The sequence below is a fragment of the Colius striatus genome, chromosome 1 (assembly GCF_028858725.1).
Source record: "Colius striatus isolate bColStr4 chromosome 1, bColStr4.1.hap1, whole genome shotgun sequence".
NCBI classification, from domain to species: Eukaryota; Metazoa; Chordata; class Aves; order Coliiformes; family Coliidae; genus Colius; species Colius striatus.
The window spans coordinates 206,320,180-206,338,263 of record NC_084759.1 but is presented as its reverse complement, the minus strand read 5'-3'; the positions used below and the strand labels follow the sequence as shown (position 1 = coordinate 206,338,263).

Genomic DNA, 18,084 nt, shown 5'->3' with positions numbered 1-18,084 from the left:
CCCTCCCTTCCCCACTGGGAACGCTGCATCGGGGGGGATGGGGAGAGGAAACCTTCGTCAGCAGCCTGGAACCATCCTGTTTCTGGCACCTGGTGTCTGGAGTCCAGGCTCAGCAGTTTGTTATCATTATTAGCATTATTATTATTGCCAGTTTGAGGCAGGTTGAAGAGCAATGAGAAGCTGGCTGTGCAGCCCACAGGCTGGCCAGAGCATGCCTCAGGACTTGAACAGCAGCTCAGGGCATCACGACGTGCCAGAGCACCTTGGGGCCTCCTGGCAGGGGTGTCACCTGCCAAACCAAGGCACATCAGCTCATCCTCTTATAAAGGGGTGTCATGAGTAAACTGCCCATATGAAACCTCAGTCTTCATGCTGGAGCTTGGCACATCAGACCCCAGCTGGGGTGCATCTCCTCAGGTCCCAGGTCTGTTCCAGCCCCCTCTGAGGCTGGGGGAGCAGAGCTGCATCCTGGCTGGGTGCTCTGCTCCCCCAGCCTGTGGGGACAGTGGCTGTGTCCCTCTGCCCATGCTGGCCTGGCTGCTCTGGCTCTGGCTGGGGACCACGCTCCCCATGGGGGAAACACACCCACTCCAAGCCTTGTTTCCAAACCTCTTGGCTGCTTCTGTGAGGCACCTGAGGACACGGGCAGCCAGACCAGGATGCTTCCCTGTCTGCTGTTAGCTTGTGGAGGCTTCCTTGAATGCCCCACTGTGCACACTCCCTCTCACTCTTTCCTTGCTGACTCCTGCCCTGGTGGTCCCAGTCCCTTCCCTGGCTGGAAACCCCAGCACTTCATCCAACTGCAGTTCCTTGCACTAGGACAGGGCTCTGCTGGTCTCAGCCTCTAGCCCAAGGCAGATCTTGTCCACTGGTCCATCTGGCTCCTGTGTGTTTTCCTGCTCGTGGCTCTTGTTTTCCATGACACAGAAGAATATCCTTGCAGACTTATTCATAGGTTGTGTTTTGCTATGTGTGCTTTCCAGGAGGCTGATGAGTCGTGATAGCAGGCTGCTCTGATGTCTGGTGCGCTGGCACCCCGTGCAGGAGGGTGTAGACGGGGGGACAGGGAATGCCTCTGCCTCTGGTGCTGGGAGGCTGTTGGATGAGACATGCTTCACATCCTGCACCAGATCCCCAGCCTGCCAGGAGCCTTCTCCAGCCTTCCCTTTCTGGCAAGGGATGTAGTTTCAGTCCTTTGTACTGCTGTGACAGTGGCTGGCAGGGAACGAGGCAGGATCCCATCCCAGTGACACGCTGGGGCTCGCACAGAGGGCAACACAGAGAGAGTGCTGTGAAGGAAACCTTGCTCAACATCCTTCTGAACAGCAGAAGCATTAACTTCTCTGTAAAGATGAGAGTGACCTGATTTTGGGCTGAAGGAAGCCACTCTGTGGTGCTGGAGGAGGTTGGCTGCAGGACTGCCTCCTCCCTGGCACGCTGCATGGGTCTGGGGGTGGTCCTGCATTGTTGAGATGGTCAATGGGCCTGGGATTGTTGCATGTTCTGGAGACCTGGATGTAGCTCTGCAAATGTAGTTTGGCTGCTGTGAGCACGTGGCTGGTCCGTGCAGTGCTCTCCCTTGGGGAGCCAGGGCCTCTGAAGCACACTTAGACCGGAGAGTTTGGGTTAACTCAGCACTCCCAGCCCTGTCAGGGACTTGTATTTCACTCATCTCCCTCAGAATGTCCGTTTCCCCACAGCCTGTGCTTTGGAACACATGGTGCTCACGCAGGGGGAGGAGTGAACAGCTGATCTTGTGTTAGGGCTGTTGGTCCCTTGCTCACCTGCCCTAGGAAGGGACAGCTTACACGCAGCAACAGGAGGGTGCTGGAGGGCTGCAGTGCCGAGCCAGGCTCTGCTGCACGTCTGATGTGGTTGTCCTTCGCCTGTGTTGCTGCCCCATGGATGGTGGCCTCAATTTTCTGTCTGCTGCAGCCCCCAGATGTGTTCCTGGTGCCTTTCTGTCCTTGTGACCGTGCCAAGTGCTGATCTCCTGATGGACCTTCTGGTGTAAATAAGTGCACCTATAGCACTCCTCAACATCAAACTGCCCCACTGGTTCCTCTTTTCCTTTGGGATCAGTTGTACAGCTTTGCCCCAGCCCATGTCTCTCCTGTCCTTTCTGCCATCTGGCTGTGGCACAAACTATCTTCTCTTCCTCATTTCTGCGATATGCAACAGCTTTTCTCTCCCTTGCTGTCTGCATCTTGTTGTCATCACAGCTGAGAACATGGTTGTATCTGTCTGAATAGATCTAATTTCTCTACAGACAGACACAGGCTGGTGCTGTATCTGCATGGCAGAGCTTCCAGATTGGCTGGACGTGAGTCTGTGCTTGGAGGAGCTCTGGAGCATCTGGGAAGAGCAGTCCTGTATTGCTCACATGAGCAGTAGCTGTGTTCCTCTGATGGCCCTCCTCCTGTGAAGCTCCCTGGGTGTCTGCTCATCACCATTCTCAGTGGAAGCCAGGCTTTCCTGGGCACATGCTGTCGTTTCCAGGTCTCAGACCTCTGTGCAGAAGTGTTTGATCTCATACACTTGCCTTCCTGACTGCACAGTTGCCCTGCAGTGAGCCTCAGGGCAGTCCAGGCACCAGGAGCTAAGCACTGGAGTTGGAGCTGGTGAGGTTTCCATTGTCTGTATCTCCACTCTCAGGCTGCCGAGGGCTTTGCTGAGCCTCCCTGAGCTCTCCTGTCCACGCCAGGACACCCTGAGTCCTTGGCTGCAGGAGCCTGGGTCAGGAGAGATCAGAGCACGTTTGCAGCTCGTGACTCGCTGGCTCCTGAATGGCACTTTGGCAGATGCAATGGGCTGTGTGAATCCCACCTCACCCACGGTGATGTGCACTGGGGGACAAATTGCAGTCACACAGACAGGGCAGGCAGGTCCAGCCTTTGCAGCTGTACTACCATCCTCTTAATGTGCTTCTGGAATTAAATACTTGGGAAGCTTTGGCTTTACAGCCCGTGGTGTGAGCTGGAAACCTTCTCATTTACCCCTGCAGATGCTCTGGTAACGCTGTGCTCTGGGGACTCTTACCCTTGATGTTATGGGAATGGGCAGTGAGTACAGAGCAGTCCTGGACTGCTTTCCCCAGCCACTCTCCCCTTCCTCTCTAACGTGACTCTGAGATGGAGGTTGTGTTTTTTCTTTGTTGTTAAGGTGGATTCCAGAGCTTTGGTGTTGAGAGGGAGCACTTTGGCTGCATAAAGCGACGACTGCTCTTGTGTAGAGTGTGGAAGTGGGTGACCAGGTGATTTGTTTGACAGGCTGAGTTAAAGACCTGTGTCAAGAAATATGAGGTACCTTCCCTTTCCCCAGTGAGTCCTTGAGCAAGCTTTTTGTGTCTAATACTGCAGTAATGGATGCTTGCTGTGAATTTCTTGCCAGGGACTGTGCCATCAGCCCTCTCTGACCCAGATCCTGACCCTTTCAACACCTCCTTGCTGTGATGCCTGCAGCAGTCACTGGGGCGAGGGGGGCTGGGACAGGCTGACTGCTTTTCAGTTAAGACAAGACAAGCAGGAGCAGAGGAGATCTAGCACAGACCAAAACAGTCTCCTGCTTGGTGTGTTGCTTTCTTCCCCAGCAAGAGAATTCTCTGTGTGTTTTGGGGTTTTTTCCCCCTTTATCTCTTTTCCTTTCCTTTCATCATCTTGGTAGAAGCAGCCTGTCAACAGGATTATTTCACACTAAGCTTCCATATCATCAGCTCACATACAGCTGATTGCTTTTTCTAAGCAATTAATACCAAGAAACTTATAATTAATTTGTAGAGCACACTACAGCACGTCCAAGGCAGCTCCTGATGCCTGAAGTTTTCATCACCGTGCTCTTGCTTTTCTGGGTTTTCCCTCTGTGGGTTTGGTGTCAGGGCTGAGCCCAGTGGTGAGTGCTGAGCCCAGTCACACATGGAAGGGCACTGAACCAGAGGAGTGCCTCAGCTCGGCTCTGGCTGGGCTCCTGGTGCTTTGAGTGACCCTTTCTGCTTCCTCACAGTGACAGATGTCACAGGGGACATGCATGGGCTGGACTCTGCCTGAGTGCAGGGTGTGTTCCCCAGGGCTCAGTGCCGGGGCTTGTTCTGTTTAACATCTTTATCAGTGATGTGGATGAGGGTATTGAGGGCACCCTCAGTCAGTGTGTGACACCAAGCTGGGTGTGTGTGCAGGTCTGTGTGAGGCAGGAGGGGGCTGCAGAGGGCTCTGGCCAGGCTGGAGCCATGGGCTGAGGGCAATGGGCTGAGGCTGAACAAGGGCAAGTGCTGGGTCCTGCCCTTGGGCCACCCCAAGGCCAGGCAGCTCCAGGCTGGGGCAGAGGGGCTGGGAACTGGTGCAGGGAAAGGGCCTGGGGAGGTTGGTGCTGTGAGGAGGGGCTGAGGGAATGGGGGTGTTGAGGCTGGAGCAGAGGAGGCTGAGGGGAGCCAGGAGCACTCTCTGCCACTCCCTGCCAGGAGGCTGCAGGGAGCTGGGGGGTCGGGCTCTGCTCCCCAGCCATGAGCAACAGCCCCAGAGGAAAGGGGCTGGAGCTGCCCCAGGGGAGGCTGAGGCTGGAGCTGAGGCAGAACTGTTTCCCTGAGAGGGGTGTGAGTCTTGTGCCAGGCTGCCCAGGGAGCTGGGGGAGTGCCCAGCCCTGGAGGGACCCCAAAGCCCTGGGGTGAGGTGCTGAGGGCTGTGGGTCAGTGCTGGCTGGGGCAGGGGGAGGAGAGGGCTGGGACTGGATGATTTCAAAGGGCTTTTTGAAATGAAACAACTCTATGTTTCCATGACTTGATTCAGTTAGAAAACAGCTCTTTGAGACTAGGAAGAAACTTCAGTTTCTAGTGTCTGTTTCCAGTTTCTAATGGTTTCCAGACATGACAGCTCCCATGACATGCTTCCAGGTAATGTCTGCTCCTCTGATTTCTTAAGTGGTTTTCTGTGAGGAGTCATGCAGTACAAAAGTAAAAGTGTCCTGGAGTGCTATCATATGTCTGGATAACACATGAACTTGGGTTGACAGCCCTTGTCAACCAACCTGTTCATCATTGCCTGTGAAGCAGTTGTATCTAGCCCTGGCTGTGGCCTCCCCTCCTGTGTGTGGTGTTGCAGGACAGGCATCCTGCACGCTGCAGCCCTGCAACCCCCAGGCACTGAACCTGCGGCATGTTTTACCTGGGGGACTGTCACATCCATTGCTCAGGCTTCACTTCTGTCTGTCCAGCATCCCTCCTTGCCTGTGGTCTCTGGGTGACCATTTTGGCCTGTTTTTTCTGCTGGGGTGGCCTGGCCCTGTGGGCAGGCAGCGGTCAGCAGGAGCCTGGGAGCTGGGCTGAGCTGCCTCAGGGAGCCCTGCCAGCAGAAATCCCCTCACCACGTGGTTGAAAGTTATCAGAAAACAAATGTATTGTGTTGCTGTGGCAACACAAGATTTACAGGAGACCGAAATTCTTGTACTTTGTACCTAAAATACTTGTGTGAGCAGCAGTGTGTGTGTGTGGCCGTGCAGCAGGGCTGGGAAGGGCCCTGCAGGCGCTGGGCTGGGGACAGCACCAGCCTGAGGCCTCACTCGACACCCTGGGTGCTCCCAGCCTCTGCAGCCCCTTTGTGCTAATTGCTGTGGGAGGGTTTAATTTGCACCAGAACTGAGCTGGATGTTGTCTGCTCCGGGCTCCCTACTGTTGATGTGCACATCAGACAAGATTAAAGCTTATTAAGGTTCAGAATGGAAATGGAGTCGTCGAACAAAATTCGGGCAGACAGGTCTTTTGTGACCCAGATCTGCAGAGCTGCAGCTCCACAGCAGAACCCTCATCCTCTGTGACCGTGATGGGTTCCCTGTTTCGCCTCTTCCTCCCCAGGCACAGGCAGGAGTTTGCATCTCCAGGTGGCTCCGTGGGGCCCGTTTTGCTCTGCACCCTCTCGAGGGTTAGGCAGAGGGGCAGGGAGCAGCTGCTATTTCACTCCAGGCATTGTATTTTCTAACCCTGCACTTGGCAAAGCCTGAAGGTAGAGACTTAGGCCTCTGAAAGACAAGAGTGAGTGGTGGCTGGGGTTACTGCCGGCGTCGACGTCCCGTGCACGTGTTGGCACCTTCAAACCAGGGTGGAAGCCAGAGATGGGCTGTCAGGGGTCCTGCTGGCGGCCCCACGCACCGTCCTGGGTCCTTGGTGCTTCCCCGAGGTGCCATGCCCCAGTCCTCCCCGTGCCAGCGTGCTGTGGCCCAGCCTGGCTGCTCCTGGGGTGGTTGTCCTTGTCCTCCCAGCCCAGCGCCGCTTTCCCTCCTGCTTTGCAGCCCGAGCAGGGCCAGCCGTGTGCAGCAGCTAACGCCGCTCTCCCCCTGCGTCTCTTGCAGTGCCTTTCAGAGAAACCCCCAGCTACACCAAGCGCAGACGCATCCTGGGCGCCGGCGGCCTCTCCACGCCGCGCGTGCTGCAGCGCTCGGCCAGCGACAACAACCTGAAGGCGGAGAGCCGGGCGTCGTACTCGCCGGTGCCCTCGCTGCGCAGCCTGCCCCCGCAGCTGCTGGCACAGATGCAGGAGGCGGCCGCAGGGGCCGCGGCAGGCGACGGCGGCCTGGCCGGCTCCGGCAGCGCCCGCGGCGCCCACAGCCGCTCCCCGTCCCTGCAGCGGGTGCAGGAGGAGAAGGAGGCCGACCTGCCCACGCTCCGGAGGAGCAGCCGTGGCAAGGCCAGGTAAGGGGCTGGGGAGAGGCGGAGCGGGGCTGCTGGGGCTGCCTGGCGTGCCGGCCTGGGGTCGGGCGCCCGTGGGATGTGGGCTGGGGGAGAGAAGGCTGGTAGAGCCCGGTGAAGCCCCCACAGCTCCCTGGCCACGTGCCATGGGGAGCCGGGCTGGCCAGGGGCAAGCACCGAGGGGGTTTCTCCTCAGCCCTTAGTCTAATCTGGTCTCTCAGGAAGGTGGTAGGTACATCAGTGCCATGTTGTGCTTCTGGTTGCCATGGCAATGAAAGCATCTCGAGAACTAATATTTGAAGGTGGCACATTGCAGATAAACCAACATGAACGTGTCCCCGCCATGGTGCTTATTGGGATCCTGCCTCTGGGCCCAGGGGGTGGCTCTGCCGAGCCCCTCGGGGCCAGGAGCAGCTGAGGTGCACCCTCACCCCCTGAGCAGTGTGAGGGGGCTTCCTGGGGCAGCCAGGGGTGCTGGTGGCTGTAGGCATGGGAGTGACGTGGCCCCACGTTCTCCTGCCGCTCCCCTTGCTGGCCATGAGCCGTGTGAACGTTGGCTCTGGCACTGCTCATGCCTGCTGCTGCTCACCTTCAGCAGGAGCCTGGCCTGGGCAGCCATTCTGATCCAGGAGCAAGGCTGCTGCTCCTTCAGACAGCAGAGGTGCTGCTGGAGAGCCGTCGTGGCCCAGGGCTGCCTTTGTGACCACGGGCATCGGGCTTTGCTTTCGGGAGCCCTCTGTCCCTGGCGAGGGAAGATGGACCACGGCCGCGGCTGCTGTAAAGCAGCATCCACTCAGAAAGGGCTAACGAGAAACTCTGATAGTGTGAGGCCAGAGCAGCAGCTTGAAGAGTGAGTGTCAGGTCTGGGTTGTTGCTGTGTTCACTAATAACCAGCAAATGGAGAACCACTCTGCAGACAGCAGCTATTTTCAGTAGCTGAAGCAGCTCTGAGGCCCTCTGAGGCAACCTAAAGAATGGGGGAAAAGAAATATGCCAGTGAGTAAAAAGTAATGAAAGCAAATGTCAAATAGCTACTAGAGGGGACAAAATGGAACTATTGAAGTACCTGCTAGGATTCTTAATTAACAGTTTAACTCAGGAAAAGTTGCAGGATGTTTTCTAAGCAGCTGAACAGGGGCCTCTGCTCAGGGTGCAACTTCAGGGCAAAACACAGCGGCATTAGATGACCTGACAGTGGGGTGGATGCTCATATGGAAAACAGCCTGATGCCTTGGTGAGAATCAATGAGGGCACCTCTGAGTGCTGCATGGCACTGCCAGGCAGCATCAACAGCCAGAGTTAAAGGGTATTGGAAATGCAGTGCAGATAAGGAGTGAGGAAAAAAACCCGCCCAAGCCTCTGAAGAGAGCTTTAGAAGAGCAGGATTGTTACCTTAGAAACGAGATGAATAGGAGGAAATGTGTTACAAATGTTGAGAATATTGAGTGGTGTATCAGAGGGAACTGGGGAACCTCAGTCTGTTCTGTGGCAGCAGGAGAAAGGGGCGTGCAAGGGAATTAATGGCCAAGAGGCATGCAAGGGAAGTAATGGCAAAGGGGCAATGCAAGGGAAGTAATGGCAAAGGGGCATGCAAGGGAAGTAATGGCAAAGGGGCAATGCAAGGGAAGTAATGGCAAAGGGGCATGCAAGGGAATTAATGGCCAAGAGGCATGCAAGGGAAATAATGGCAAAGGGGCAATGCAAGGGAATTAATGGCAAAGGGGCAATGCAAGGGAATTAATGGCAAAGGGGCAATGCAAGGGAAGTAATGGCAAAGGGGCAATGCAAGGGAATTAATGGCAAAGGGGCAATGCAAGGGAAGTAATGGCAAAGGGGCAATGCAAGGGAATTAATGGCAAAGGGGCAATGCAAGGGAAGTAATGGCAAAGGGGCAATGCAAGGGAATTAATGGCAAAGGGGCAATGCAAGGGAAGTAATGGCAAAGGGGCAATGCAAGGGAAGTAATGGCAAAGGGGCATGCAAGGGAAGTAATGGCAAAGGGGCAATGCAAGGGAAGTAATGGCAAAGGGGCATGCAAGGGAAGTAATGGCAAAGGGGCATGCAAGGGAAGTAATGGCAAAGGGGCAATGCAAGGGAATTAATGGCAAAGGGGCAATGCAAGGGAAGTAATGGCAAGCACACCCAGACCCAGTACAAAGCTGGGGTTTTTGCTCCACCCTGCAGCAAGCTCAGGAGTTGAGCACCTTGGGAACCTGCTGAAGCCAGCAGCACAGTCTGAGTGTAAAACCAGTAGGAGCTGGTGTGGGTAAAAAAACAAAACAAAAAAGGACATAAGCTGGGCTTTTATCATCAATGAGGTTGTGGAAGTGTTCTGAGAGTAACCTGGAGCACCTGACAGCGAGGCAGGAGGAGGGCAGTGAGAAGATCCCAGCCTGAGCCAGCAAGGGGAGAGTGGGAGCGGGGGGAGTTTGGAGCCTGCCTCGGGCAGCAGCGTGAGGGGCATTGCCAGATGGGTCTGTGGTCTGTAGTGCTGCTGCAGGAGCTGGTGGGCACGGCTGGTGTGTGGCGCTGCCGGCTCTGAGGCTGCCATCCCTCCTGCCAGCCCCAGGGTGCTGCTGCAGGCCTGGGCTCCTTGCTGCAGGGTGCACAGAGCTCCACAGGCCTGCTGAGCCTTTGCAGCTGAGCTGACAGCTCTGGGCTGAAGGCAGTGGGAAGCTGCTCCTTGTGCTGTCCCTCGCTGCTCAGCAGCAGCTCCCCTGGAAAGGGCAGAGGAAGGCACGGAGGAATCTTCTGTTGTATCTGGTGTCAGGACAAGGGGTGATGGGATGAAGCTGGAACACAACCAGTTCCATTGAAACATCAGGACAAACTGTGTCAGTGTTTGAGTGAGGGAGCCCTGGCCCAGGCTGCCCAGGGAGGGTGTGGAGGCTCCTTCCTTGGGGGGCTTCAGAACCCCCCTGGACACGTTCCTGTGTGACCTGATCTAGGTGGGAGCTGCTTCTGCAGGGGGTTGGGCTGGGTGAGCTCTAAAGGTCCCTTCCAACCCCACCATGCTGTGATTCTAAGGCACCTGCCTCTTGTCCTGCTGCCAAGCAGTCTCACACAGGAGTGACTGCCTGCTCTGTTTTCTCCTGCCTCCTGCTTGTGCCAACTCTTGAGGGACTCTGGAGCTGGCTCCACTGCTCCTGGCCTCATGCATTTTATAAAATGCTTACACAAGTGCATTTTACTCCATTGTTTCAGACAATGTGTAGTTTTGCTCCCTGTCACTGATACTCTCTCAAATGACACAGATGTTGCCATTCAGCAGGAGGCTGTGTGCTAACAAGGCCTTAGAGCAGCTAATTAATGGTGCCGTTTGGTTTGACCCAGAGTTTCTTTCCCTTGTTGTTTGCCCCGATCACCCTCCTGGTCGGTTCCCAGCGCCTTTGTGTTGGTCTGACAGAGCTTGTGTTTGGAAGAGCTGTGCAGTGATCCCTATCTCAGCCCAGTACTCTGTTCCCAGGGATGTTTTATTTTCAAACAGAAAAGCCTGCACTTTGTGGCAGGCAGAAGGCATCCAAAACCATGCAGAGCCCTCTCGTCTTCCTCGGAGTCTTGCAGAAGAAAATGATTCCGTGTCAGGTTTTTATTAAAGTATCAAGAAAATTGTCTGCAACATTGCCCCAGAATTCTTTATTCTGAGGGTGAAAACTTCCAGCAAAACTCTGATTGTTTGGCAGATGTATTCTGCAAATGGCAAAGAGAATTGAATTGAAATGAAAACCAGCTGAGCATTAGCATTTCGGTTTTTTCCAGCATTGTTGTTTTCCAGAACATGTTTTCCCCTGCACTCAGCTCTGGTGAGGCTGCACCTCCAACACTGTGCCCAGTTCTGGGCCCCTCTCTACAGGAAGGACATGGAGGTGCTGGAGAGGATCCAGAGGCAGCTACCAAGCTGGGAAAGGACTTGGAGCACATCTCAGATGAGGAAGGGCTGAGGGGTCTGGGGCTCTTGAGCCTGGGTGGCTGCTGCTGATGCAGTTGGCTCTGAACTCCCCAGTTGTGTTGTGGATCATCAGGGGTCCAGGGAAGACCCTTGGGAAGCATCTAACCCACAGACCTCCAGCTCTGCTCATCCTGCCTGTTCTTCAGAAACAGAATCACAGAGTCTGAAGGGCTGGGAGGGAGCTGGGAAGCTCATCCAGTGCAGCCCCCCTGCCAGAGCAGCAGCACCTAGAGCAGGGCACACAGGGACTGTGCAGCTGGGCTGGAATGGCTGCAGAGATGAGCCTCCACAGCCCATCTGGGCAGCCCCTGCCAGGGCTCCCTCACCTCAGCAGGGAACAGCTTTGGCCTTGTGTTGCTTTGGAACCTCTTGTGTTGCAGCTTGTGCCTGTTGCCCCTTGTCCTGTCACTGCCCATCCCTGAGCACAGCCTGGCTCCAGCCTCCTCACACCCACCCTTGATGGGTTTGGAACAGCACTGAGCTCACCCCTCAGGCTCTTCTCCAGGCTGCAGAGCCCCAGCTCCCTCAGCCCTTCAGCACAAGGCAGATGCTCCACTCCCTTCAGCATCTCTGTGGCCCTGCCCTGAGCTCTCTCCAGCAGCTCATGCCGTGGCATTTTCCTTACTCCTGTCTCTCTCTGTTCTCATCACTAAGAAGTTTTCTACTGCCTGCTCTGAGTATTTCTTCATCTCATCAGTTGTGCCACAGTTACTCTGCACGGGTGTGGGGGAGAGATCCCCCACCTCTCCCTGCCAGCAGCCTCACACTGGCTGCAGACCGCTTGCCGCGCGTTCCTTGGTGCTGTCTCTCCCGTCGGCCGTCGGTTCCTGGCCCTTCCCAAAGAGCTGCTGTGCCCAGGCTCCTGCTGAGGCTCCTTCCCAGGCTGGGGCAGGCTCACAGCAGCAGGGGACGTGGAGCAGAGCTGCCTCGTGTGTTTGTCAGGCTGTAGTTGCGATAGTTGATCTCACTGTTTTGTGAAACGTGTGATGTGTGACTCACATTCAGCGTGTGATGCCCCTCACGGCTTTTCCCCCTCCAAACCTGCTACACAACCAGTGTTTCCCTCTCCCAGTCCTTGTGCAGCTGATAATTCCTGGCTAGATTTAGTACTTCCAGTTTATCAGGATCCCCTTAAACCCTAACCCCGTTGTTTGGAGTATTTTGCAGCCCCTTTGTGCTGCCTGAAGATTTGGCAGGGATCTTGTGCAGAGGGTGGTGCATTTCGTGCCAGGGCAGCCAGTGGTATTCCCCTCTGATGGGGGGCATTGGTGGGTGCTTCTCCCACCCTGTGACCAGTGGTCTCAGGGCAGCTGTGGGCTGTGAGGAGCCCAGCCAAGGCCAAGGTGTGCAGATGCTGCTCAGCAGCCAGCTCCTCTCACTGCCTGTCCTTGACAAATCCCTTCTGACCGTTACTGCATTGCCTCCTTCTAGGCAAGTACAAACACTTGGGCTTGTTGTTTGTTCCAGTGGATTTTTCCAAGAGGTGAAGTGACAGTATTTCTTTCACTTTTCTTCCTCCTCCATTGTAGCCATTTCCTATTTTACATTCTTTGGGGCACACTCTGTGTAACGTGAGCCTGCAGACACGTCCTTAGGTGTTCTTAGCTTGCTGTAATCTGTTCTTAAACTTCCTTCCAGGTGTGTAGTCAGGCACATTGAGATATTCTTCACTAATTCCTTTCCTGGTTTCCAGGTAGAATCTTAACTCTCTGCATCTGAAATCTCATGGTTGGTCTCTGATTTAAAGACAAACAAGCATTAAGCACACTGGTCTTAGTTTCACCCATGGAAAGCTTTCCCTCTCTGCAGTTAGCCAAAGGAGCACCAATAATTACCAGCAGTTCCTGGGACCTTTTTCTTGCTGTCAATGTGTTTACAGAATGTTTGCCTGCTTCAGAACAAGAGGAAACGGCCTCAAGTGTCACCAGGAGAGGTTCAGGCTGGATGTGAGGAGGAGTTTCTTTGCTGACAGGGTTGTGAGGCCTTGGAAGGAGCTGCCCAGGGAGCTGCTGGAGTCACCGTCCCTGGAGGGGTTTCAGAGCTGGGTGGGTGTTGCACTGAGGGCAATGGGCTGGTGGGTGCTGGGCTGGGACAGAGGCTGCACCCCATGGGCTGGAAGGGCTCTGCCAGCTGAAACCATCCTGTGATTCTCCCCTTGGTGGCATTTCCTCTCGTGCTTGTGCTGTCCAGATGCTTGCTTCGGTTGGCTTGTGCTCTCTTCACCTCTTCCCATAGCAGTCAGCCCTGTTAATGTGTAGCTTCCCTGAAGTCAATGGCTGGTTTATGATTCAGCTGGTTTTTTACTCCACTGCTCATACATCCTCTGTCTTGGCCCAGGTCTGTTCTCCTTTGCTGTCCCCATCATGGGATCATGTAATACTTTGGGTTAAAGGGACCTCTGAAGGCCATCTGTCCCACCCTGGGCTGAGCTTTCATGAGCCTTGGCTGCAGCACTCAGGGGCACGTCGAGGATGGCTGCAGGATGCACTGCTCATGTTTTGCTGGGGTGTCTGGCATTCTTCCTAAGAAGTGCCCAACACTTGGCATTTCCTGATCCTTCCTGACAGCATTATTACCTCTGCCTTCACGTTTTCAGCCACTTGGAAGCAAAGTGCTAAAAGAGCTTTCAAGGCTGTTTTCTGCACTTTCTCTATAAGAATTAGTTGTCATGAACATAGTCTGAGAGCTAGCTGGGCAGCCAGTGCCCTGATCCTTCCCCAGTGGCTCTCTGGATAAATGCAGCCTCTTCTCATCCCATGGTCCCACGAGCTGGCATCAGAGGGGCACAGGCTGCGCCGGGTCAGAACTGATACCTGCCAAGCCCAGTGTCTTGTCTGCTGCCTGCCCCTGGCACGTGTCTGAAGAGCAGGACACGCGCTGAGGAAACCAGGGATTATCCTCCCTGCTCTGTGAAATGCCTCCTCTTTTGGTCCTGTCCATGAGCATCTCTGCAGAAGGGATTGTGAATTGCTGGTGTGTGGCTGGCTGGCAGAACTCTGCTCAGATCCTTGCCATAGAAACTGCGCCGAGCTCGGTGCTCTTCAGTGGCGAGTGAATACAGAGAGCATCCTTTTCTAGCACCTCCTCTCAAGATCCTTGGCACTTTGCCACCTTGAACAAACATCCTTCTTCTGAAATTGCTAAAGCTGCAGTTATTGCATCAACTGGAACCCGGGGACTTTATTTCTAATATTCTTGACCTCTCCTTGGGGGGGTTTAACACAATAAATGCCTTGTCCCAGGCTCTTCCTTCGTATTATTACTTTTAACAGTGTTAGCCCATTCACTGTTCCCCAGCTCTTTTATTCCTCAACAGTATGAACGAGATCTTTGCCCTAAACACCAAGTCGCTGGTTTGTTTGTTTGTTTATTTAAGGGAAGCCTCAGACAGTTTGTTTTCCCTTCCTGGCTTTCAGAAGGGTTAGGTCTGTGTGATTTGTTCTACCTGCATCAGGGATTTGAGAAAGAAATTGCCACAATTTATTTCATTCTCTCCTCTGTGCTTGGGGTTTTTAACTTGGCATCAGCTGTTGATTTGAGTCCTCTCTGCATCTTGGCTGTAGCTTCAGCCTTCCTACAGCACCTCCTCAACAACAGATCCGTGGTGAGGGAACCCAAAGGTGGGTGATGCAGGGGCCAACCCGCTTCTCTGGGTGCTGCCAGTCCTCCTGCAGCACTGCTGATGGTGCTGAGCGGTGCAGCAGTGCCAGCACTATGCCCAGCACTTCGGCTCTGGGGGTGGGATAGTGAGGAACACGGAGAGGGGATCTCTTGCTTTGAATGTGACACTGTAGTCCAAGTCAGCTCCTCCAGTAAGCAGTTAGATGGACAGTGTTTTGTGGAGAAACGTGGGTGACAAGTGACAGAGTGCTGGGTTTTCACACTGGAGACCTTGTGCAGGGAATGTGGGATGTCTGCAAGGGGCTTACAGGCTTTCAGAGGTGTTTTAGTTGGAAGGGACAGCTGGAGGTCGTCTGGTCCTGCTCCCTGTCTAACAGAAACAGGGGTCCTAAATCTTGCCAGTAAAGCAACTGGAAGGGCCTTGTCTCTCCTCACTGCTTTGCTCCTGCCTGTGCTTGAGGGCTCCAGCTGCAGCCAAGGTCAGGCTCTGGGATGGAGCTGAGTCCAAAAGGTGTGGGAAACCTCGTCGGGGGCAGCCCCTTGGCAGGGGAGCTGCCTCTGAGCTCAGGGCTTCACTGCTGCTCTTCAGCTACCCTGTGGGGTTCTGGTGCCTGGTGGGCTCTGGGACCTGCTCTGTGCCCAGGCCTTGCCTGGCAGCCCCAGGGTCACTGTCCTGCTGGCCCCTGCAGCAGTGGCTTGTGCCCTGCCTTGCCCCGGGCTGCTGGCTCACTGACCCTGGCAGGGTGGCCACCCCTGCTGCAGACCCACATGGACCCCGGGGCCAACTCCCCTCTGCCCTCACCCACTGCAAGAGAGAACCCAGCTTGGGCAGAACAGCTCCTCAGGACCTTCAACAGCCGAGTGACCGCCTGAGTCTGAGCCGTGCTGCTCCCTCCACACGCGCCACGAGGAACCGCCACGAAAGCCATTGGAGCTGTGACAAACCAAAGGGGAATGTGAGCAATATCCAAGTGAGATCACCTCCCTGGCAGCCATGTTTGTCTCTGTAATAGCTGCTTCTGTTTGCCTCAGTTCCTGTAAGAGTATCTGCTGTCAGTCTGGGATACCAGCGGCAATGTTTGTTTTAGCTAGTCCAAACGAGAACGGGGCTGGGTGGGATGAGCAGGCAGAGATGATGCTGGCAGAGCTCTGTCCTCTGTGGGGCTGCAGATGCCCTCCCTACCCCTGGGGCTGGAGGGCTACCCATCTGTCCGTAGTCCCAGCTTTCAGCCAGGCCCTTCTTACCAATGGACACACATCAGCCGCTGTTCAGAGCACACGATGGCTGCAGCTCTCAGACAAACACAGCTCACCACCCAGATACAGAGCTGAGCGGTTTTACAGCCTTTCACACATTCTGTTGGGTAAAACGTGGAGCTCTGTCTGAGAACTGCACCGTGGGGTTTCAGAAGTGTGGCAGAGCTTGCAGGACCCTCCTGGGGAGCTGTTTTGTACTGGGTGGACTGGAACGCCCGGCAATGGAGGAAGGTCTTGGTGTGACAGAGCAAGGAGACACAACAGGCTAGCATTAAATCCCTTCTGACGTGTGGCAGAGGAGATTGGATCCAGGATGGTTGGAGCAGTGGTTGAGAAGGTTTGGCAAAGTGTGAGGAGCTGAAGTTTCAACAGCTGATGTGATCCAGAGCCAATGTGAAGACTAACCCCAAAGTCTGTGGGGTGGCTCCTTAGTGGAGTAAAGCCTTGATGGTGAGAGCCCATGCCAGGAGCTATGTGAGTTGGTGTGGTCGTGTGTCCCATGCCAGGAGCTCTGTGGGTTGGTGTGGTCATGTGTCCCAGGCCAGGAACTCTGTGGGGTGGCTGATGCTCTGTTGGTGGTTCCCCAGGGGGCTGGAGCCTGCAGAGTGCCTTGGAGGGGTCGCTGCCCTGGGTCCCGTGCTGGTCGTGCCGATGCAGCCTGTGCACAGCAATTGGTGCCTTTCAGCAAACATGGGATCATGAGGGACAACAGTTTCACTGGGCTCAGTATCTTGAGGACAGAGAGGCACTGAAAACACTTTCTGTGCTGACTGAAGGAGAACAAAAATTCATCAGAAAGGCCCAAAAAACCAAGAGCAGTAACAACACCCATAAGGGCGATCTGGGAAGCGCTGGGTGATCCGGGCAGAGCTGCACCAGATCACCAAAAGGCAGCAGAGCTGGTAGGACACTATCAGAGAGTAAAGGGACCACTGGGAGAGGGAATGGGGGTTTGAGGAAGACAACACGAGCTGAGTGAAGCTGTCCCCCGAAGGAAGGGTTTGCGTGGACGCTGGTGGGATGTGACACCTTTGGCCAAGGTGAGATCCCAGTGGGAGAGCCATGAGAGTGTCCTGAAGCAGAATTCCTTTCCAGAGTTGGCAGGGAAAAAAGAGGTGTGGGAAGAGAAACTGTGTCAGCTTGGGCAGAGTACTGTGGTGGCAAAGTGGGGATACACAATGTATTGATGGTGGCTGGGTGGAGAAGGGCTTGAGCTGCAATGGGATGTTTTACCAGAGGGTTTTAGTTTCACCAGGCAAAGCTTTAAAACTTTGCATTAGAAATGTTACAGTGATGTACAAATAGCACGTTGGAGAGGGGTTTTTGCCTGCCATTCAGTATTTTGGTATTTTTGACAGTACAGTGTTGGAAGCAGCAGGATGGATGATGGAGATACATAGCAAAGGCCAAACAGGAGACAGGAGTGAGATTCAACAGGGACAAGTGCAGAGTCCTGCAGCTGGGAAGGAACAACCTCCTGCAGCAGCACAGGCTGGGGGTGACCTGCTGGAGAGCAGCTCTGCAGAGAGAGACCTGGGAGTGCTGATTGATAATAAACTGACCATGAGCCAGCAACGTGCCCTTGTGGGCAAGGAGCCAATGGCAGCCTGGGGGCAGCAACAGAGTGTGGGCAGCAGGTCAAGGGAGGTTGTGCTGCCCCTCTGCTCTGCCCTGCTGAGGCCTCATCTGGAGTCCTGTGTCCAGTTCTGGGCTCCTCAGCTCCAGAGGGACAGGGAACTGCTGCAGAGAGGCCAGTGCAGGGACACCAAGATGATCAGGGGACTGGAGCATCTTTCATATGAGGAAAGGCTGCGGGACCTGGGGCTGTTTAGTCTGGAGCAGAGGAGACTGAGAGGGGATCTTATTAACATCTATAAATATCTAAAGGGTGGGTGTCAGGAGGTTGGGACATCCCTCTTTTCCATAGTAGATAGTAACAGGACAAGGGGTGATGGGATGAAGCTGGAACACAACCAGTTCCATTGAAACATCAGGACAAACTGTGTCAGTGTTGGAGTGAGGGAGCCCTGGCCCAGGCTGCCCAGGGAGGGTGTGGAGGCTCCTTCCTTGGGGGGCTTCAGAACCCCCCTGGACACATTCCTGTGTGACCTGATCTAGGTGGGAGCTGCTCCTGCAGGGGGTTGCACTGGATGAGCTCTAAAGGTCCCTTCCAACCCCACCATGCTGGGATTCTGTGATTCTGTGAAGCAGAGAGTAAGCAAAGCAGGCCACTGACCAGAGCTGTTGCTCAGGGGCTCTGGGAGCCTTCAGGATTCCCCTCATGTGAGGTTAATATGGAAATGAGGCAGTTATGGGTATGATGCAGAGCAATGCCAGCAGCTCCATCTAAGAGAACAGAAATTACCCGTGTTGAGGTGCCTGCTGGGATGACAGCAACAGAGCACAAGCTCCCACTGTTGTTCCCGTCAGCTGGCAGCCTCCCAAGGCCCCGTGCCAGGCCCTACTTTTATCCAGGCCAGAGGCTGCTCTTGGTGCTTGCTCCTGACTCCTGCCCTGCAATGGGTTCAGTGGGAGGCTGAGCTGTGCCCTGGGACCAGGCAGCGCTCTCTGTGCCTTCCCAAATTGG

General features: G+C 55.0%; 1 protein-coding gene across 8 annotated transcripts in view; it reads left to right on the top strand.

Moving 5' to 3' along the window:
* Positions 1 to 18,084, top strand: part of SHANK3 (SH3 and multiple ankyrin repeat domains 3) — a 364,468-nt gene that overhangs the window by 128,720 nt on the left and 217,664 nt on the right. For all 8 annotated transcript variants that reach the window (XM_062020288.1, XM_062020289.1, XM_062020290.1 and 5 more), the window contains exon 12: positions 6,334 to 6,673. In XM_062020288.1, the coding sequence (XP_061876272.1) occupies positions 6,334 to 6,673 (340 nt within the window). The remainder of the gene's footprint in view (positions 1 to 6,333; positions 6,674 to 18,084) is intronic.